Below are 22124 nucleotides of genomic sequence, written 5' to 3' on the forward strand. Positions count from 1 at the left end.
ACTACAGATTAGTGTACAGCATTTCTGAAAGGAAAGTTTACACGAATTTTACGTTACGAGTGCTTTCTGGTGAGAGGTGTTGCGGCTCTAGCCATGGTTGGTTGGCCACAATGGATCTGGCAGACCTACCTATCTATGATCATAGCTCTCGTAAACTCTTTCAGAAAAGAAGCGACCATTCGTCTCCCTCCTCTAGGGTTGAAAGCAAAAGATAATGATCCCAGAACACCTCACGAATCCTTTCAAGGATTAAGTTCGAAAGGTTGTACTGTCGCTGATCCCAAATTGAATCCAGACAATTATGTGATTGCTGCGTTATATGGTAATTAAGATCCCAAATTGGCTATTACAAATGCAGGACACAATTATTGGATTTCCTTTAGTAAGGAAATGACTGATGTATTTTACAAAGGCCAAGTCTACGCAATTAGAAATTGTGGGCATGTGGTGACACTCAAGGTTGCGACGTTATACATAAAGAGTTTTGTACCTAGTGCAGACTTGGGATTTTCTAGTTGGGTATATCTTGTGGAATCAACGAAGGGACACCTATTCTATGTTCAAAGAGTTCGAACAACGATGAGAGCCCTTCCTCATATGAGTATAGGATTCATCGTTTGCAAGTTGGTATTCCACGATAAACCTGTTGAGCATGTTGAGGTGAAAAGCATTGGAGATGAGGCTTGGTTCGTCGATAGCAAAGGTTCATTCTCTGTTGTGGCTTCAAGTTTCCTGAGTGTACACCAAATTGCATACACCACACGAATGGATATAGGAGAAAACGGCAAGGATTTGTTGAGTGTGACATGGTTATGTTCAATTTAGAAGAACCAACACCCCGGCTAACTTTGCAAAACCTGCAACTTGGATTGTGCCAAATGTCTTTGCCTTGTGAACATAACTTTTCTTCCTATAATGTCTGCTAGTTCATCTTACAATTCTACTTGTTTTAGGTAACTGTCAAACTCTCTATCTTATGTTTCATATATTGGAATTCTCATCATTTCTTATATGATTTAATTAGTTGGTTAATATGTTGTTTTCAATTCCAAACGGTATGGAATCATATGTTCAAAACATTACTGGCCCTCTGATTGGAGCTTATGGACCTTTGAATTGCACTTTGACTTAAACTAAGAAAATATTCTGAGCATAGTTTTTCTTTTCAATTTATGTACCTTTTCTATTTTCGACGTAACATTGCAATTAACTAACTATTGATTTAGCAATATTTTTTTAATAATGTTAAGAGTTCTTCTCGTGAGGAACCTACTTGTCTCTCCACTTATGATTAACGTATTTTCACCATACGAACATTATAATCGAAATCATTTTCATTTTCTTTGGAGATCGTACATTCTGATTAACAAATCACCCTCCTCCATTAAGCATATTTTAAAATGTTTGCTTGAAGTATTGAATTACCTTTGATGTTTAAGCAGTAATGCTTATTTACAAAGATAGGTTCATCTTAAAGGTAATAAGTTTGCCCTTGACTTCAAAGCTACTGCTCACGATTACTCATTTTTATTTGGAGATGGCATCAAGATAAAAGAGATTATCCACTAATCTACAATTTCTATAATGCATGTGTAAGAATTCGATTAGACACAACCCTTACTTGAAAACGAATATTATTTTTACTTTGTATCTATCTTTTGGAAGCAAAATCCAAATTATTTGCTGCTACATGATTGAAGAACAAATGAATAATTAGAGAAAATAAAAAAGGGGATTAGTGATGTGATTACATATGCAAAAATAGTAATAAGATAATGCTTATCCATCCTGTGGGGGATTTAGCTGGCTCTGTGTGGGAAGTGGAAGATCTTTTAGTTTTGGGTGGAAGCTGGTTGGGTGTTTATCTTGTTGTGTAATACTAATATTGCATGAAAAAACATAAATGCTTTTAGGTGGATGCTGATCCACCCCATAAATATAATTTCAAGCAGCTCTTGTGATATATTATCCCCTTCTCTCTACTGCGTGCTCAGCAAAGGATAAAAATTTGATGGTCCATATTATAAAATGGTGCCCACACCTGCCACTTGTAATGGCAATAGACCCTTCTGGAATCTGGTTCTGTTAATTAATCAACTAGAGCTCGACATCTCTCAAGTCTCTAGTCTCGTGAAAACAATGACGATATCTCAATTTAATAATTATTAACCTTTTTAGCTCACTGTAACTTATCACTACCTTCACTGATATGATTTTCATTTATTCACGTATTATTAGTTGTTGAGTTTTATCACAAACCACATCCATAATATTAGTTGGTGCTATAAACTCCAAAAGACTGGCCTAAGTGAAAGTAGCAAAAGTTTAGAACTCGTAATTTTCATGTGAGTTCGAAATCTCAGTATGCATTTTTTTGAAGTAACAGATTCTATTTTAGCGTACCATTTGATCCAGGAGGGATTTGTCATTGCGTGTGGAAAATTATCTACACATTTTGAAGGTGGTTTTTTCGTTTTTTTTTTTTCCTGCGTTTCCTTAATTAGATTCTTCAGTTTTGCCTTGCGTGCCAAAGACACAGAACCCAGATTGAAAAAAGGACAAATTGGAATGAACCAATGAAGGTTTTTGAATGTAATATTTTCACTGCATACACTAATTTTGTCGTGGAAGCACTCAAAACTAATATTACAAGAGAGAGAGAGAGAGAGCGAATTGTGACATAATTTATCAAATATAGCTAAAAATTAACTTTTAATTTCAAAAATGTCACTTTTTATAAAAACTTTCAAATATATCCAAAATTTCATTTAAATAGACACAAATAGACTCAAATTTAACAATTAAATAAATTAAAGGCTTTTTAGCTACTGTCGCCTCAAGCTTTGGTCCAATTTCACATTCGCTTCAACACTCCACCACAACAACCCTATCCCTTCGACCCCCTCATCACCGGCATTAAGCGACGCTGCGGTTACCGCAAGTGGGAGTAGCAGAATTTCAATCATGCCTTCAACGTCTTTTTTCTTACTAATATCTTTTTTAGTTTTAAATATAAAAAAATAGTTTTTAAAGCTAATCCACATGTCGTTATATGATTGTATTTGTGAAACCCACGTAATGCCACATCATCACACTAACAGAGCAATTGATAGATTTTTCACGAAAAAACTAAAATGATCACGATGGACATATTCAAAGAAAGATAAATGATTCATGATAACAAATTCAAGAATCCTACTATTGATTATCATTAATTATTAAGGATCAGATTAATGAGTTATGTCAATGTCACGAATCATTTTGGCTAAAAAGCCTTTAATTTATTTGATTGTTAAATTTGAGGGTATTTGTGTCTATTTAAGTGGAATTTTGGATACATTTGAAAGATTTGATAAAAAGTGACATTTTTGAAATTAAGGGTTAATTTTTTGCTATATTTGATAAATACTCTCTCCAACCTTGGATAAAACTCAAATTTCCCCTTCCCCCGCCACCCCCCCCCAAAAAAAAAATCCAACCCAACCCAACCCAAGTGCTAGGGGTAGGCACGGTGCGGTTCGTTGCGGTTCCACCCCTAAAATGGAACTGGAACCGGAAAATATCAACGGTTCGGTTCGGTACGGTTCCGTTTAAATTTATTACTAGAACCTTACGGTTCGGTTTACACCGGTTCCGATTCGGTTCTTGCCGGTTTACGGTTCCGAATACTAAATTATTTGAACACCACATCATCATACATTCAAATACATCTTCTAAAACTGATTATATAAGTTGCATACAATACATCTTTTTTAATGCAAATGTCTTTGGCAGTGGCACCAAGTGAATAAAAAGAGACAACTAACAGAAATATGCATTGATCAGTTAGTCAACAAACAAAAAAATGAAGAACTCAATTACTCAAGCAGCATTAGTCTCCTGATATTGGCAGCAACAGCAACAGTGGCAAGCAAACAGAAATATTGAAATTGCAAGGACACAACGACAGCAGCAAGCAAAAATGACTAGAAATAGCAGAAGACGGCATATTGCTTGGTTGTCTCATGAGTCTCCTTACTCCAACACGTAGCGCTCCATTTTCACCTCTGGAACATACATGTAAAACAACACATAAGCAAACAATACACCAACTTAATGTTAAGCTAACAAAAGAAATTTTAGATTTTAAACTAAGTGTTAGAGATGATCTAAGTGGGGTGAGTTTATCCAATTCTGTTGCCCCTTACCGTTTATGTCAATTTGCTCATTGCGCGTGCTGTTGGAGAATGACAGAATTGTCAGAACATTGTATGGACAATTTTTTACTCCCTCGATTCCTAAAGCCCTTATTTTATCTTCGGGAAAAAAAAATTTCCTAAAGCCCTTCTTTTTCAATGGCCTATACCCAAGTAGCTAGCTAGGTTTCTAGTTGAGCATACAAGTCACTAATCACTATTTTTTTCGATTCTAACTAATCTCCGTTCTTTTTTACGTTGACGTGCAATGGTTAGAGCGGATATATTCTTTTGAATAATAATTTTGTATTTTAAAAACGAATTAACTTTTCTATTTTAATATGAAATAAACTGTGTTACGGTCAATCATTTATGTGTTTAGAATTTATCGGACACATGTGTATGAGCTAATTGTGACCGTTTGTATATGTGAGGTCTACAAGCTATAAGGTATCAATAGCTGAAATCACGTCCGACCATCCTTCTTAATAGGATTTGGGAAGAAAGTTGAGACCCCATTGTGATCTTATTTTCTAATTTCTTGGATTCTAACAAAAGCATAATTGAGGTTTATAAACATAAACGACAAGGAAACATCACATCTGAAGCAATGGATGGAGAGATTAGGAGGAGGATTACTCCAACGTTGTGTGCCTTTTGTTTTCGTTTTGAGATGACTAATATCTAATCCAAATGCTGTTGCCATGATTAATATAAAACATGGCGTGTGTGTGGGCGTGGCCGCATTTCTTGCTACGTTCTGTTCATTGCAACGCGTGGATGGATCATTGAGAAGATAACTGAGGATAGGACCAGAAACCGACATGCGTTTTAATTGTAGAGTGGGATTCTCTTCTTTTTCAATTTTTCTTTCGTTCATTCTCATCTTATTTAAACAATCATATTAAGTCACGTCTACATCGTTTTGTGTTGATTTTTTTTTTAAAAAGAAAAACAAAACCCAAGAGGAAAGTGAGAATGAATGAGAGAGAAAGGGAGATTTAGATAATAGAGAATCATACTCCTTTAACTTTTGATTAAAATTTAACTTTTGATTGAAAACACTTTTTTCTTTAATTTTCTGGTGATGACTTGTTTTTCTTACTAGTCAAGCAGCCTGTATTTGTTACTGGAAGATCCAGTTAACCTAAAGATGATGTCAATTTGCCATAATCATCATCATCATCATCATCATCATTAATATTTGATGGAGGGATGGACTCATAAGTTTAGTTGACAAATTGTGGCCTCTAATTTCAACTCAATTAATTCAAGGCTTTCTTATGTTTTTCAACCGTAACAGTTGTTAGCAGTTGGTGTTCTGTATTACCAATATGTTATAATGACAAATGCTGAGGAAACTCCTTTAAAGTGAGATTCTTTATGGATTTTCTGTTACCTCATATTTTAACGTTAATTTTCGTGTCAATATTATAAAATATCGTGTCAAAACATAAGGTGGCAAAGAATTCACAGACAGTCACACTTTTGAAATAGTCTCCTTAGCCTTTTTCGCTTATAATATAAGTGGGCGTCAAATTTATATTTTGAGAAATGCTAAGAAGGCTTTCTTCATGTACTCTTTGTGACATCATAGTTTAACGTCAATTCTCGTACCGATGTTACAAAGCATTGTGCAAAAAACATGAGATGACAGAGAGTTACCACTTTTGAGAGAGTCCTCTTAACATTTATTTTATATTTATTTTATGTATTTAGAAAGTATATACTTGACTTCTTTCGTTGGAATACTCCTTCTTACTTACTTATCAATCACATTTGACATGTGTGCATAAAAGTTAAATTTCTTGTTTTTCATAAGTTATTTGTTCATGTCTTAAGCCCTGATTTAAAGAGAGGAAATTTGGGATTTGTGGTAACAAAAATTCCATTCCTCTGATTGGTGGTTTTTGCCTAACGTTTTATAAAATGTGGCATGGTTTCATCTCTCTTGAATCTTGATGACCAGTTCCGATTTAAGGAAGAAATGGTGATCGAGGAGAAATGGATTCGTTGTGCGAAAAGTGTGTTACCACCTGTGGCTGCCTACCTAGTAAGGGCCGCTCCTCAGCCATGTATCACTATGTATATTGTTTAATGCTGTAGTAATACATGGCATTGCATGCTATTGCTTTGAAACTCTTGTGCATTTGATGTTCCAATCCTTATAATCTAGTAAAAATAATATTTGGCTATTAAGGGATGATTAAAAGTTCTTACTCAAAGTTGTTCGCCGTTATCAATTCACGGAACTTCATAATCGTTCACATTATAAATCACTATATAAAGATAGATTATGCAAAAAATCAATTAAAACTAAGGTCGTTTAATTATCTAAGTATATAAAAGCAGATGTATAGAATTGATAAAAACATTACAACTGTAACATCCCACATCGCCCAATTGTAAGCCTTTTATGTATATTCTCATCTCTACCTAGGAAGAGACATTTTGGGAGCTCACCGGCTTCGGGTTCCATCGAAACTCTGAAGTTAAGCGAGTCCCATGATGGGTGACCCACTGAGAAGTTCTCGTACGAGTTCCCAGAAACAAAATCGTGAGGGCGTGGTCAGGGCCCAAAGCGGACAATATCATGTTACGGTGGAGTCGAGCCCAGAATGTGACAATTTGGTATCAGAGCCAATCCCTGACCGAAAGTGTGCTAACGATGACGTCGGGGCCCCTAAGGGGGTGGACAACATCCCACATTGTCCAGGGGAGTGGATCATGTAAGCCTTATATGTATATTCTCATATCTACCTAGCACGAGGCATTTTGGAAACTCACTGGCTTCGGGTTCCATCGAAACTCTGAAGTTAAGCGAGTTCGCACGAGAGCAATCCCATGATGGGTGACCCACTGGGAGGTTCTCGTGTGAGTTCCCAGAAACAAAACCATGAGGGCGTAGTCGGGGCCCAAAGCGGATAATATCGTGCTACGGCGAAGTCGAGCCTAGGATGCGGTGGGGCCCCAGACCAAGATGTGACAACAACCGTCTATGTATTTGATACAATAGATTAACCAAACGACTTTAGTTTTAATTCATTTTTTTCTGAGATGATCTTTACAGAGCGACTCGTAATTTGAACGATTATAATAATAAGTACAAAGCTCTGTAATTCAAATACGAAGAGTTTTAAGTACAAAATTATACTTATCTTTGAGTAGTTAAACATTATTCAACTCAATAATTCATTTCAAAGTCCTAATAAACTTTCAAATTTTGATTTACACCAAGACAAAAAGCGAAGAAAGTATTCAAAAATTGGATTAGTTTGGTACAACTCAGAAGAGGAGGGAATCCCCACTGCCACAGGGCCACAGGGCCACAGGCAAAGCAAAACGATGCGCACCAGGAGGCACTGGGAGCTAGCTGTGTGCTGAAAACCCATGTACTATTTGAACTGCGAATCTTATGCGTACAACCTCACTCGCATGACACGTACACGTTTCGTTGGGTGGCAGGTGTCCAAAATTTGAATCGCTGACTCCTACGAATATATATTCCAAATTCCAAACTTATATAAGAACAAAGAAAATTTGCACAATAGTATACGAATTTTTTCCAATTTATCAAATTATCACCTAGACTAAAGAAACTTACAGTTGACCACTCAAATTTTGAATTGTATTCGAGCACATATGTGATATGTCTGCTTCTATTCATTCTCATTTCCGTCGAATAATGGCTCGTGACAAGAAGATGTGCACTTTGTAAAAGCTATTTTCGTAATTTCAATCTAATATGGTCTAGGTTTGATGAGTTCTGAGTTTTTTAGGAGAAAAAAGTTGTATATACACATAATATATGTCTATTGAGTGATGAACGGTCCCAGTATTTTAAGAGTTGTTTGGTATTTAATTTGGAACGTATGTTTAGTTTTTTTTTTTTTTTAATCAAATGAAACATTTGTTAAATTAGATGTTACATAAAAGAGCAGACGAAGTTTAAATCCACACCATTATCCTATACTAACATTCTTATCCATCACCATAGTAAGGAGTCACTTCAGTTCACATGAGTAATTGTACATAATTGAAAAAGTCAAAAGGAATATCATTTATGCAATTTTCTCCAAAAATAAAAGAATAGAATGAAAAGAATTATATGAGAGCCTAATTTATTGCTCTCAACGAACACATGAAGGCACGGACTGACATACGTTACCTCAGATTAAACCCCCATCCCTTCAAGAAGTGAGAGAGATTTTTTCCCCTAGCTTAATTAGGTGGTTGAGAATATTGGTCTGTGTTTTTATGGAGCTAAAACAGGTTTAGGTACACCACTAATTATTGGATTAAATTCATATCAGATATCTCTGCCCCCACTAAACACCCCATCTATATATTTGTCTTCACTTCTCATTACATCCTTCATCACCCCAATCATCCTCCAAAACCCCATTTAAGTTTTCAACTTTGAGCTTTCACACCCTAAGAACAAAACCCTAATCAGTTTCTTATGCTTCTTCTCGCCTAAAGTTATGAACTTTACCACCGTCACCGCCACCATCCAAACCCCAGATACGGACACCGAACCGCCCTCGCCGTCGGACCCCAAATCCAACTTCTTCAGCAGCAGGTCCTTATCCTTCACCAACGGCGCGTTCCAGCCTCAGTCGACGCCAACAATGGTGGTTGCCTACAAAGAATGTCTCAAGAACCATGCTGCCAGCTTAGGCGGCCATGCTCTCGACGGTTGCGGCGAGTTCTTGCCTTCCCCCTCCTCCAACCCAGCTGACCCGACCTCGCTAAAATGCGCCGCTTGTGGCTGTCACCGCAACTTCCACCGCCGTGACCAGTACAGACCCAAAAGTAATGTTATTCGCAACCCCCACCGCCTGCTACCGGCGCCGAAACCAGCTCACTACAACCACAGCTCAAGCCCCAGCCCGAGCTCGAGCCCCAACCCAACTTTGAGCCCGCAGTCTCCACCGCCAGTCTCCCACTTGCCCCCCTCCTATTTCGCTTCCCCGCCGCAAATGCTGCTCGCTCTCAGTTCCGGCTTCTCTGGGCCGTCTGATGAGCACCCCCACCAGCACCAACTCAATCCGACGGCTGTGAAGAAAACGGAGAAGTACCCAGGTGAGAAAAAGAGATCCAGAACAAGGTTCAGCCAAGAGCAGAAGGAAAAGATGTTGTCTTTTGCCGAGAAAGTGGGGTGGAGATTGCAAAAGAGCGAAGAAAGACTGGTGGAGGATTTCTGCAGCGAGGTGGGGATTGGGAGGGGAGTTTTCAAGGTTTGGATGCACAATAACAAGCACGGTCGGAGGAGATTGGAGAGATTGGGCAGCGGAAACGGCAGCTTAGGCGACGGTGGGAATATGAACAAAAATGTCAGTGAGATCAACGGTGATGGTGAAAGACTTGGTTTTGACTCCATGAATGCTCACATCGCCAGCTACAATGTCAATGCCAACCCCCTGAACGAAGGCAGCAGAGCAAGTTTCCACCTTTCCACCAATGGGTCGTCGTCTTCGTCGTGAACCAGAGAGAAAGATGGAAGCTTTTGGGAGATATTAAAGTTAATTAATCACGCTTATTAGTATAAACATCTCTTGTTAATTCGCTAGCTCGTTCGTTAATTAATAGCTACCGCGTACTGACCGATCTGCTACTGTTTTGGCGAGGCCGAGAGGAAGGGATTAGAGAGGATAACGATTAAAGAGAAAGTTAATCATATGTTTAGCTGAAAGATATTATTCTTAATGCAAAGTTAATTAGTCGATGTTTTTAGCTTTCCATTAGTAATATAAAGTTGCTTTCTTATGCAGACATGTTTGTTTGTTTTCTAGCTGCTGATTAGTCTTTTTCCTTGTGGTTTAACGATTATAATATTTGATATTTCCATTTTTGGGTGGCATGAATTTCGTGTTTGGTATTTTAAATTCCCTTTAAATGTTTAATATTATCCATTAAGCTTAAAGGCAAAGCCTTCCCCATGCTTGTTTGTCCTATAGGGCACCCGTATTCCTAATTTTATTGAACTAATTTTTAACTTGAATAATATTTGGTTATTTAAAGGATGAGTTAGAGTTTTTACTTAAAAAAACTTGCTTGTTGCTAATTTATGAAACTTCGCGTTTGTAATGAAAACAGTTTATATTTAAGTCATTCTATAAATATTGTCTTTGTTAAAAATCAACTAAACCTAAGATCGTTTAATCATCGAACTGTATAAAAAATAGATAACGAAATTGGTAAAAGCATTACGAACCGTCTATGTATTTGCTACAATGCTACAATAGATTGACTAAACGACTTTAGATTTAATTTATTTTTTTTGCAGAAATGATCTTTACAATGTGATCATAATATGAACGATTCAAAATCATAAACATAAAACTCTCTGAAGAGTTTTGAGTAGGAGTTCATACTCATCATTAAGTAGCTAAGCATGATTATTCAATCATATTGTATTATACTATTATTGGTATGATAGGTCATGTTATTCGTATCTAGATACTATTATTGGTTCGAGATACTATTGGAGAACCTCCAAATCATTCAACACAAATTTAAGTATAGGAGGAGATAAAACAAAAAAAAAAAGATTAGTGGTAATTAATCTTCATGAGATAGGGCATAAGATTATCAGGTCGAGATCTAGAACCGAGTCCCCGTGACTCTTTAAATTGAGATAGAATTGGGACCAGCAAACAAAAATTAATAATCTCCTTCATCAAACTTGTTCTTTGGCCTTACAATATTAATGCTTCCTTTCTGACATCACCAAATCCACCATTTCCATACTTATTATCCTCACCTGTGTGTCAAAGTTGTGCATGGTCCTTTCATTTTCGTAGTCTTCCCTTCACATTTCACTCAATCACTGAGAAAGGAAAGACCGCTTGCATAGAACGGGTCCACAGTTTCGATGACGTTTGTGGTAACGTTATGTCGAGAAACACCGGTTGCACATGAATTTGCATATCTGGTTTTAGGGTGTAGCAACATGTATGTACTAAAACAAAGGAAGATCACATCAAAGTTCAGATACATCTCTACAAAAGCGAATATAAATAACCGACACATTGTTCTAATCAAGTAACGTAACGTGCGTTGCTTTGCCGTGATGTTTAGACTTCAAAACGAGGAAAATGTTAAACTACGGACGCCGGGATTAGGTATGAAGTTTGAACCCAGAAGGGACATGTGTAAAAGATGTGTTGTCGTGCTGCGCATGCAGTTGTCTAATTTAGAATGCTGAAGATGATTGCCTGGGCTTTTAAGGCAAGCCAAGCAGGAGAGGTTGGCTAAATCCAAAAGATAATAATTAAAATTAGGGTTTAGGTGATGGAAGCGGTGCCCAGGAGCCTGTACATATAAAGAAATTTTTTATTGTGATGGAAACACGAGTAATGCATCACTTTTTTTTATATAAGTGGTGAAAAGTTTTACTTTTTAAGTTATTAATTTTTTAACACACATATCTCATCATTTGTATAGTAATACATGATGTACCATCTTGTATGTCGATCACACTAAAAAATCTCTCCTACAAACGCCACCCTTACTTTGTTTGATTGGTTACTTAGAACGGCAAGCATTGTTTTCCTTCTTTGCTTTGCTGCTGATGAATATATTTATATATAAATTATAATCCGCTATATATATATATATATATATATATATGTTGATGAACGATGGTGATGATGACACATCTCTCTCTGAGATTCTCCTAATCCAATTTTGTTGTAATCAATTTGATCCACCGCCCTATTTGTACACACGTGTCAAGAATCAAAGGTTAAGTCCTTGTTCTTTATTCTTCCTTACTTTATTTGGGACTTAGATCTCTTCATATTTTAATTTGGATTTTTAACTGATTTTGTTGGAACATGAATATTTGTTAGGCAACAAATAAAAAAGAAAGAAGCGATGCTTTGACATTTTGACAAATATGTGAGGGCTTATTGGGACAATGCAATGGCTTCATTCTTCTGGGGCCCAAATCTTTACAAATAGAAGACCGAAATTGTTTGTGAAATGTCACTTAGAGCGGCAGGTAACGTCAATAAAAAAGTAATGATATTTATACACTCTGATGTGAGTTTAATTTTTATCGATTTTTTAAACAACTAACAATTTAATTCACTAGCTTTATCGTTATTAAAAAAATACTGTTATATGATGAAATCAGTTTTAAGTGGCAAATCAAATAAGGACGAGCGAAGGCTATTGTCTCAACTGGCCTTGTTTTGCCACTTATAATGTTCCAAAGTTTCCGGAAACACTTTCAGCCGTGTTTTACAACATGCTTATAAATTATCATCTGCTCAAATCTCGTTGTAACATGATGTACTATGTGATAGTGTTCTATTACATGTGGAGTATGTTTGTTCCCAATTATCCCATATAAAAATAGAGAACTGTTATTAGCACTTCACAAATCTCATTTTACACTCCTTACAAGTGTTTTTTTCTTTCTAATTATAGAAAGTTTAGAGTACAAAATGAGATTTTTGGAATGTCAATAATAATTCCCTAAAATCATAGCATACTTAGGGTGGTCCCTCTCAAGGACTCCTCTCTTTAGAAGATCGTTTTCAAACGCAAGTCCTGTCGATGAGCTCTCAAGTATGTCAAAAAGGGACATGGATCCTCTCCGGATCCATTGGTTCTAATCCATCAAGTCTCATCATCTGGACCATTGCAATTTGATACAATGTCTACAAACAGGAGCTCACTTTAAAAGTTATAATAATTTTAACCATTGGATCAAATTTCAATGGTCCGGATGATGAGACTTGGTAGATTAGGACCAATGAATCCGGAGAGGATCCATGTCCATAAACAACATGGGAACGAAAACGAGGGCTCCACTTGAAGTGGCACCAAAACCAACGGCTCTCTTTTGAGTTTTGACAAGTTTAGCACTCTTTATATCAACCTTAATTCAACTTGAGCAATGAATAAATCACGCTCAAGTCTTCCTTCTTGGTGCTTTTTGAACTTCTTCACCACACAATTTCCACTTCTTTGTATTTCTTCAAGCTTTCTCTCCTTCTGCAATTTGATACGTAAATAATGATTATCGCTCTTTGTAGGGACCACAGTTAACGCCTATTTATTTGACTTGTATATACGATCAAATATTTAAGTGTGTGAATGGGAAATGTGTTATCTGGTATTCAGAATTTGTCACATCTACACTCAATTTTAGATATTCCTCATTTGAGGAAAACTGTAAAAGATAATGTAAAGTTGGGTACAAACAAAATACGCAGTCAAGAAATTGGCCGGCTGTGGCCATCATTATCAAGAAATTAGCATGTCATTATATACTTAATCATAATCATAACAATTTAAAACGTACTTGTCAAACCTATTCATAATGCACACGCATGTAAAGATGAGACATCAACATTTGAAACTAGACTCATACCATCCCATTACACAAGTTCGATTGGTTCAAAAATATAACTTTAATCCAACAAATGCGATTTATTTGTTTCTTTTAACCATCAAATCTATGTAGAATCAAATTCAGTTCATATCTAAAAAATGAAGACCGTATATGCCCCCAAACAAAATTATTCCTTGTAGTGCAACTTGTTGGTATAATGATTTTGACACAAATGATATTTTACTGGAAAAGAGATTCAAACTTAATTCAAAATAGAAAAACGCTATTATAACTAACTTGACTACGATTAGATCAACCGATACGATGATTTAAGTTGCCTAACATCTGCAAGATAGTTACTTGATCCAAAACAAAGTCCGGAAGGGTTTAGTGGGCCTAACTAGCCCAATACATTACCACAGTGGGCCTAACAAGCAGTCCAGTTTTTTTGTTAAAACGACATCGCATCAAATCATTGGTGGCAATGACGCAAAGATCTAATGACAACCCTCCGATCTTATGCAAATCCATTAAATAATTGTTCGTATAAAGCCTTTCATCTTCAACAAAACCCTAGACTGAGTGGCAGCTGAAACTCGATTGCAAAAATGGTGCAGCGTCTCACGTATCGCGCCCGGCACAGCTACGCCACCAAATCCAACCAGCACAGGATCGTCAAAACCCCTGGTAAACTAAATATTACTGCTCTTAAACCCTAATTCTGTTTGCTTCGTTTCTGGGTCAAATTTGTGTTTATTTGCATATGAAATGTTGGATTAAGATGGTTTTTTTGAGATTAAGATTGTATTTTGATTTGTGGGTTTTGTTTAATTTGTGTTAGTTGAAGTTCTGGTGCTGTTATTGATGATTGTTTTGGGTGAACAGGAGGGAAGCTAGTTTACCAGACCACTAAGAAGAGGGCAAGCGGGCCCAAGTGCCCTGTTACCGGCAAGAGGATTCAAGGGGTATTTATTTGCCTTATTTAATTTCGAAATGATGGTTCTGTTTTCACATATTCTGTTGATTTAATAGGATTTCGTTGTTAGTTTCGTATCCGTAGTCTTTTTGTGGGTTCACAGTGTTTTGCATTTGCAAATGAGTGAGAGTTTAATTCTTTTACTTAGAGATATGCCGCAACAATAATCCCAGTTTATTGGTAGGTTATGCATTAGAGTTGGAGCTACTATCTATGAAACTGTTGATCTACCCTCGTGTAATTGGATTCATATAATTTGTGCTAGAATTATCAATATCATGCTCAGTTCACCATTGTGTGTGGAGAGGGAACGGTTCAAGTTCTCGTGAATTTGACCTTCTCTCGAAGCTCAAAGTAAAAAGTACCCTTGAACTTATATATTCTGTTTGCAAAACAATATTGTGCATAATGATTGCGTAGTCCAGTTACTTTAAGTTTGTTCTGAGTGGCGATACATTGTTGTCATTGTTTGTAGATCCCTCACTTGAGGCCTACTGAGTATAAGAGGTCCAGATTATCTAGGAATCGGAGGACTGTTAACCGAGCTTATGGAGGTGTATTGTCTGGAGGTGCTGTCAAAGAAAGGTTCGTGTATTGATTTCATTACGACGTTTTCTTCTTCTTTTCATGTTATGTTGCACTGATGGGATTTAGGCAAGTTGCTTTCTATTGGTTTGCAGGATCATCAGGGCCTTTCTGGTGGAGGAACAGAAGATTGTGAAAAAAGTGTTGAAGATCCAGAAGGCAAAGGAAAAGCAAGCTTCAAAGACCAAATGAAACTCAACCGAGTTTTAAGTAGCTTCAGACTACGCTGATTTTGGCTTATGGTGAGCTATGGGATCTAATTCGAGGTGTTCCAATTTGTACTTTTATATTTTGTTGTGGATGGTTTAAGTTATGATGTTAAGTACATTTTCTTCAGAAGTGCATCCTACCATGGAATTTCCTGTTTTGTATTTCAGTGGTAACATATACGCTTTCGAGTTATTTGTGTAGTGTCAGATTACTAGCTTTATTTGCGATTGTAGTTATGTCACGGTTTTTACATGTTTCTGCTTGTGAATGGTGGGAACTCTACATGTTTCATCTTGCCCCAGGGGACATAGAAGTGCAATTTTTCAAGGGAAACAGTAAATGACCACCTAGCTTCTGTCATGAAGTGAAAGTATTCGCAGTCTAATACAACAAGGGTTTTTCTACGTCTCCCTCGAGCACACAAGATCAAGCTGAAAAGCGCTTCAGCCTGACGACATATTTGTCGTTAGGCGGGAGTGTCTCCTTGAACGGAGGACGGTCTTTGAGGTCATTCACCCAAGACAAAAGTGCCAGGGTCTTCGGGCCTCATGGAAAAACAGGATTCGTGGTATGATCTGATCGATATCAGAATCACTTGTTTGTAGTCAGCAATTAGGATTCGCAGTGAAGAAATTTCTTTGTGCAGGATGTCCCGTCTTTCTTTAAAAAGTGAGGCTTTCTTAGTTCGTCCTACCTTTAACATCCTACGGTTCCCAACTGTTTGAAGTGATTAAATATGACTCATAAGTATGACAGATCATGATCATGATCATGATCACGCAGTAAAAAAGAGCAGGAACCCCTTTTCATCAATGTACTGGAGGATGACGGAGTGACTAGGAGGTGATCACGGTGATCGGGTTGCTCTCATGAATAAGAACAGGAACCCTTTTGTGGACATGATTGTAGGATAGCCGCAGTGATTCTCTCTCTCTCTCTCTCTCTCTCTCTAAACTTGGAAGAGTTATAGAAAATTTTGGTCTTTTTTATGTTTTGAATGATACAATTGGATAAAAAAAAGTTTCCCTGAATTTGTTTTGGTAAAATTCTCTTGGATATAGACTAATATCTAAATGGGCCTATCTCAGCTTCGCATTTTGCTCTCTCCGTATTCTAACGACTCTCATGAATATTTCGGCTCCGAATCCAATTGAAAGTACCTGCTCCTTTGGTTCTTGTCAGCCCCATGTACCAAAAAGGTAATTATAAAGAGACAAACAAAACCAAAGCTTCGACTGTTTTTTTTACAAAGAGTAGGATTATTTACATTAAACTACAAGAAGGGAGATTCGAACACTGGATCTCAAATGCAGAGGCAAATACTCTTAATCAACTGAGTTACAAGCCACTTACAAACTTTCTCGTTAACTATCCCGCCTATGTTCATTGCAAATCCTAATCCAATTTTTTGTTTTTTGTTTTTGTTTTTGGGTTCAAATATGATCCAATGCTTAGTACATATATAAAGCTTTCATCCAACATCCACGTTTTTGTTTTGGACACAAAAAACAAAACATGTTGATTAATGTTTTTAGGTCTCTCGAGTCTGAGGACATGACTTAGTTAATTTGATAGAGGACCCCAAACATGTCAAACCTGATCAGCCTTCTATTTCCTTAATCATACCCTTTGGGGCTTAATTAGCAAAAAGAATTCTACAAACACGAAACTTAATTAAATAATGAGCTATAGCCTATAGCTGGCACAACCTAATAAGCTAAGAAACATTAGTAATTATGCAATGTTTCTAATTATGTGACAAGTTTAAGTATAGCATCTGGTTGTGGACATTTCAGTCGGACATGGCGAAGACTCCCACGTCAAACTCGACTTCCATGCATCCCCTCCTCCTACATCCATAGGCAAAGGCAAACTACTCATCAATGGAAACCCAATATTTGATCTCGCACTTGTCTCCCACTGATGATCGTCTCTTTCTTCTGTCACGTTCGAGTTCACATTTTGAATGTTTTTAATCAACCCAGCTATATTGTCATAAACATTGCCAAGGTTATTATTACTTCCTTGCATGATCTCATGATGATGTGCCAATGCCGTCGACGAAAAGCCTCCGTTAGTACTAAAGTCAAAATTAGTACTCTCTGCAGAGGAGCCCTTGACGTTGTTGCTGCCATTGTAATCTCCAACCATCGAGGATGACATGTTTAACAAGAAGGAGGACACATCCACCGTGCATTTTTCAGCTGCTGGTCCGGATGAAGTTTCTAGAGGTGATGGAAATGTGAAGCTAGGGTTAGAAAAGTAATCTGATGATCCACTGGGAAAATTGGAGGAAATGGGAAAGTACTGATAGGGTAGTTTGACACTGCAACCCATCATCAGGGGGTTTACGGGTTTGTAGGAGTTGGGATAAATATCTAGAGGGGATATATTGCTTGTTGTGGATGAGATTTGTATGTCATTGTTGTTGCCAGAGAAGTTGGTTTTTGATGTCAGGCTCTCTGAACTAAACTCATGATGTTGATGAGTTGTATTGTGTGCACCTTTGGAGCCTAACATATGATCACCAAAAGTGTTTGTTTCAGGCAAGGCAGACACCCAAGAGTGATTAGAAAGGGCTCTCTGGTGAGCATTACTTGAATTTGTTTTCTTAAATATCCTGCATATTGCCCATGAATCCTGCAACGTGTATATATAAATATTAGCATCGGAAATGTTTTTGTCAACTAGTCTCACAAGTTTGACAACAGATTGACAGTTTAACAATATAACAATTAGATATTATGTGAAAATAGCGATGCATATATAGAAAAATAGTTTTTTTTTTTTGGCATACATTTGCAGGAATAGTTTTGTCCATGAACGATGATGATCTCTTTGGTGGGAGTGAATCCGTGACAGAAGGTAAACGAAACTCATGCATCATCCAGTCGGTTTTGACCCCTTTGGCAGCTCTACCTTTGTAGAAAACAAGAGACTTCTTCAACCCAATACACTTGGAGGAACTACATGCATCTTCGGATGAATAGATGGGACGGTCGGTTCCTGTTGCTTTCCAGAACCCGGCTCCGGTAACCCTGTTAGGCCTTGTGCTGTTTCTGTATTTTCTGTCCCTTGGACAGTAGAAATACCACTCTTTCTCCCCAGAAGCTGCCAACTCTACACATATCATGCAAAAAAGTAAGTTAAAAAGTTTATAGCTAAGCCGTTCAAAACAGATGCAACTAAAGCCCTTGTATATTTTGAACAAATTAGAAAGTGAAACCCTAACCTTAAAACACAGATTACATACACACAAACATATATAACAGATATTAGGTTCAAAACTTCTATGTAGTAGTGGTAAATAGCGGGCATATCAAAGAACACATAAGAGAGAAAAAGATGCTATATAATATTACACGGAGATGGAAGTCCTTTTAGTCATGCATGAATATGTAAGATTATGTTTTGAAAAATTACTTGGAAGATCCCAGGGGTCAAATTTATAGATGTCGATTTGCTTGATGAGCTCAATAGAGAGGGGCCTCTGCTGAACCTTCCTCTTGAGATAAAACCCTACCAGCTCCTCATCAGTTGGATGAAAACGAAACCCTGGCAGCATCACTTCATCCATTTTTTCTCCTCCAATATTATCACTTCTCTCATCCATTTTTTTCTACAAAGCCCTAAAGTACTGGTAGGTATATACTGCTTCTCACTAACTATTTAAAGTTACCCAACAGTGAGAAACTGAAGAAATTAATGTTAATGTTAATTACAGTGCTACTGTGTGCATATATAACACCTGAATATGCCTGAAACTGCAGTAAGACGCAAACCCTAGCTGTAGCTAGAAAAGATGAACACACAGAACGAGAACGAAGAAGAAGAAGTGAAGAGGTGGAGTGAAAGCAACGAGTTTAAGATGGCGGTGAGGGATTGGAGTTAATTTGTAGGGAAAATATATGCTTCCTGAGGAGGGTTCTGCCTCCGAAGGATCAGCCGCCTTTTCTGGTGACTTAATATATATGAGTCTGTGTGTTTTGCGAATATCACGTTGGCTACTTCACACTCTCAGACAGTAGTACAGATAGAAATTAATTAGAAGGGAGCTCTTAAATATTGAAATCAAAATCAAATTAAAATTACACCTACCAAGAAAAAAATTAAAGCTGAAGTCAAGAAAATAGATTTCCATAAGAAGACCCTTATTTCTAACTTGGACCTTAATGAACCCAATTTAGGGTTTTGTTTATTAATCCAAGTATTGGAATCTCAAGGAAACCCACCACTATCAGCACCAGCTTATAGGGATTATGAATCCTTTTTTATTAATTAATATTTCTTAAATATATATGTTTTATAATACAAGCTTTTTATTCATAATTCATCTAAACTACTGAGCATTTGAAATTCTATACAGGGATGAGCACACTACTATAGAGAACTTGACTAGCCCTGATCTTCACCTCAACTATTAGAACGAGAGATTTGAACTTGAAAAAACACACTAGTCTGACCAACTTAATTAAGTTTAATCTACAAAAGATTGTTTATTAGTAATAATTAAGTTTTGGTCTCTCCACTACAAATCAAGACAAGGAAAATTTCCAAGCAAGTACTAGTTTTTTAAGTTGAGGTATTTGAATTGGTGTTTGGAAACGTGGACCTGAGCCAACCTCCAAGACAAAGCTCAAACAGTTTCAATATTTTAGAACTTGAATTCCTATGAGAGGACTTATTAGGATCCCATCATTATAATTAAGTGATATTATATTAGTTTCTCAATATCCGAAATTCCCGTTTCTATTCCATTCCCAGAACTTCTATTCCACTGACTTTGTCAGGTTCAATAGGTTTAATAATTTTAGCGTCATTATCTCACTCATCTGCAATTTAATCAGCTGGCTATTACCCTCCAAATCTAGCCAATATGGACCACTTGCCCTGGATAGAATACACAATACAGGTTACGTTTTACATGATATGGTGAAATTATGTGTTTGACCTTTCAGGAGAATCGTTCCACCTATCTTTCAGAAACTGATCAGAGTCAGAGGCTTAATTAAGTTATTAATTAGTATTTACTCATCTTATCTGGAAATTTCAAATTAATTACCATAGTTTTTACAGGTATTAGGAAAGCTAACCCTCAATGATTTTTTTGATGGTTATATGTTAAATATACAACTTCGTGCCCGTGTTCCCCTCAATTTTTTCTTTTCTAATTTTCTGTGCTGTAATGCATGTTTAAGTTTGTGTCACTATAGTTATATAAATTCATGATTATATATGATGAAAACTATAGAAAAGTAGATTTCATCCCAATTGCATTAGAATATTTTAGGAAAAACCCACACATCTTTTGACTATTTTTTTCATGTTAAAAAACATATCATATTGTGATAATGAGGTCAATTAATAGCTTAGAGTTCTCATCTAAGATTTTGTTTCATGCCTGCTTTACCCTCTACAGTTTTTATTTGTCAACAATACTTTTTTAATTTAATGTTATTTATGTGGTACAAATTGATTTTTAGCTTAAAAATCAATAGATTTGAGTCTTATATATTAGTAATGTAGATTGGTGTGATACCCAATGTGTAGGTATGTGGATGAGGCTGATATTAAAAGTATATGTAATGTGGATATATAGGTTTTGATACCTATCGTGGAGGTGATGTAGATAGGATTTGCTTACCTAGTGATGAAATTTCAATTGACTATGCATACTAAGTGTCCATGTGTTGATTGTATTTGGATTTTTTTTAAGAGACATTTTATATACCTCAACAATAGGTTTTATGACTTCCTTTTTTTTTTTCTACAAACGATATAGGGAAGGTTTTCAAACATGGGACCTTCGTTGCAAGGGCGAATGCTCTTAACCAACTGAGCTACAAACACTTGCAATAGATCTTATGGTTATATATGATGAAAAATATAAGTTATACATTTTTTTTTTGTCAAACGATAGATTTTGTTAGATTGGTGTTAAATTAATCACCGATGGGGTTTGAACTCATGGCGGTATGCAAGAGCTCAACACCTTCCACCACTGTGGTAAAGGCCACTTGCGAAAAATACAAGTTATACCAACTGCATGATTAATAAGTGACTGGAAGAAAAAAAATTGTCACATTCAAGTCCTGTTATTAGTGTAATCAGCCACCTTGTTTATTATTTCACAATGTCATTTTTTTAAGAGAAATGTTAAGGAGGCTCTCTTAAAAGTGAGACTCTCTATCACTTCACAGTTTAACGCAAATTCTCATGTCAACATTATAAAATATTTTGTCAAAAATATGAGATGACAGATAGTCTATGAAAAGTCCCCACTTGTGAGAGTCTCCTTAATATTTTTTTATTATTTTAAATTCTAAACTTCATCACAAAGTCAAAACTAAATGTCACTAGACTAGTTACAATGAATATTAACTTGCTAAGCATTTCATGAAAATCATATCTTATGATTGCTTGTTGTGTCGTTATAAGCATATATGGGTGGGGAAAGAGAGCTATGGGGCTTTAACGTACATTTAAGTCTTTTAAGATGAGTAAAAGTTTATCTGATTTTGTAGACTTTGGAAAAACCAAGTGTGGGATTCCTCAATTCCTTGCCTTCTGCAAAACCAAAAAGGTTTCATTTTTCCAACAGCAATGAATAAGTTAAATTACAGTTTAAAATCCATGCATTCTTCATTTTGTTAATGGATAATGCTAGGGAGATCAAAATGTAAAACTATATTTACAAATCAAATGATGTGTCATAAATAAGAAATAAGCACTAGACAGTAGTATTATGTGATTCAAGGCTCTTTTTTTCAAACAAATATTAATTAGTTCAAAGTCCAGTTGGTCATACAGTACTTGAGTTTGCTTACAA

At 36.5% G+C, this 22124-nt stretch overlaps 3 protein-coding genes across 3 annotated transcripts; 2 read left to right on the forward strand and 1 right to left on the reverse strand.

Moving 5' to 3' along the window:
• Window positions 1-8329: 8329 nt before the first annotated feature.
• LOC126595088 (zinc-finger homeodomain protein 11-like) lies at window positions 8330-9948 on the forward strand. Its single transcript, XM_050261430.1, has one exon. The coding sequence runs from the start codon at window positions 8660-8662 to the stop codon at window positions 9659-9661; it is 1002 nt and encodes a 333-aa protein (XP_050117387.1). The 5' UTR covers window positions 8330-8659; the 3' UTR covers window positions 9662-9948.
• Window positions 9949-14042: 4094 nt separating this feature from the next.
• LOC126597407 (60S ribosomal protein L34-like) lies at window positions 14043-15515 on the forward strand. Its single transcript, XM_050264204.1, has 4 exons — window positions 14043-14211; window positions 14410-14489; window positions 14976-15085; window positions 15181-15515. The coding sequence occupies exons 1-4, from the start codon at window positions 14133-14135 to the stop codon at window positions 15275-15277; spliced, it is 366 nt and encodes a 121-aa protein (XP_050120161.1). The 5' UTR covers window positions 14043-14132; the 3' UTR covers window positions 15278-15515.
• Window positions 15516-16883: 1368 nt separating this feature from the next.
• LOC126595698 (protein FEZ-like) lies at window positions 16884-20971 on the reverse strand. Its single transcript, XM_050262004.1, has 3 exons — window positions 18719-20971; window positions 18093-18415; window positions 16884-17935 (listed from the first exon to the last, which is right to left on the reverse strand). The coding sequence occupies exons 1-3, from the start codon at window positions 18906-18908 to the stop codon at window positions 17060-17062; spliced, it is 1389 nt and encodes a 462-aa protein (XP_050117961.1). The 5' UTR covers window positions 18909-20971; the 3' UTR covers window positions 16884-17059.
• Window positions 20972-22124: the final 1153 nt, after the last annotated feature.

The sequence above is a fragment of the Malus sylvestris genome, chromosome 13, assembly GCF_916048215.2.
Source record: "Malus sylvestris chromosome 13, drMalSylv7.2, whole genome shotgun sequence".
Lineage (NCBI taxonomy): Eukaryota > Viridiplantae > Streptophyta > Magnoliopsida > Rosales > Rosaceae > Malus > Malus sylvestris.

Excerpts from the sequence above, each read along its gene's own strand:
- LOC126595088 (XM_050261430.1), top strand. The coding sequence starts at position 8,660 with ATGAACTTTACCACCGTCACCGCCACCATCCAAACCCCAGATACGGAC.
- LOC126597407 (XM_050264204.1), top strand. The coding sequence starts at position 14,133 with ATGGTGCAGCGTCTCACGTATCGCGCCCGGCACAGCTACGCCACCAAA. Across the intron at positions 14,212-14,409 it reads CAGGATCGTCAAAACCCCTG|GAGGGAAGCTAGTTTACCAG; the intron begins GTAAACTAAATA and ends TTGGGTGAACAG. Across the intron at positions 15,086-15,180 it reads GGAGGTGCTGTCAAAGAAAG|GATCATCAGGGCCTTTCTGG; the intron begins GTTCGTGTATTG and ends ATTGGTTTGCAG.
- LOC126595698 (XM_050262004.1), bottom strand. The coding sequence starts at position 18,908 with ATGGATGAGAGAAGTGATAATATTGGAGGAGAAAAAATGGATGAAGTG. Across the intron at positions 18,416-18,718 it reads TGACCCCTGGGATCTTCCAA|AGTTGGCAGCTTCTGGGGAG; the intron begins GTAATTTTTCAA and ends TGATATGTGTAG. Across the intron at positions 17,936-18,092 it reads ACAAAACTATTCCTGCAAAT|GATTCATGGGCAATATGCAG; the intron begins GTATGCCAAAAA and ends TACACGTTGCAG.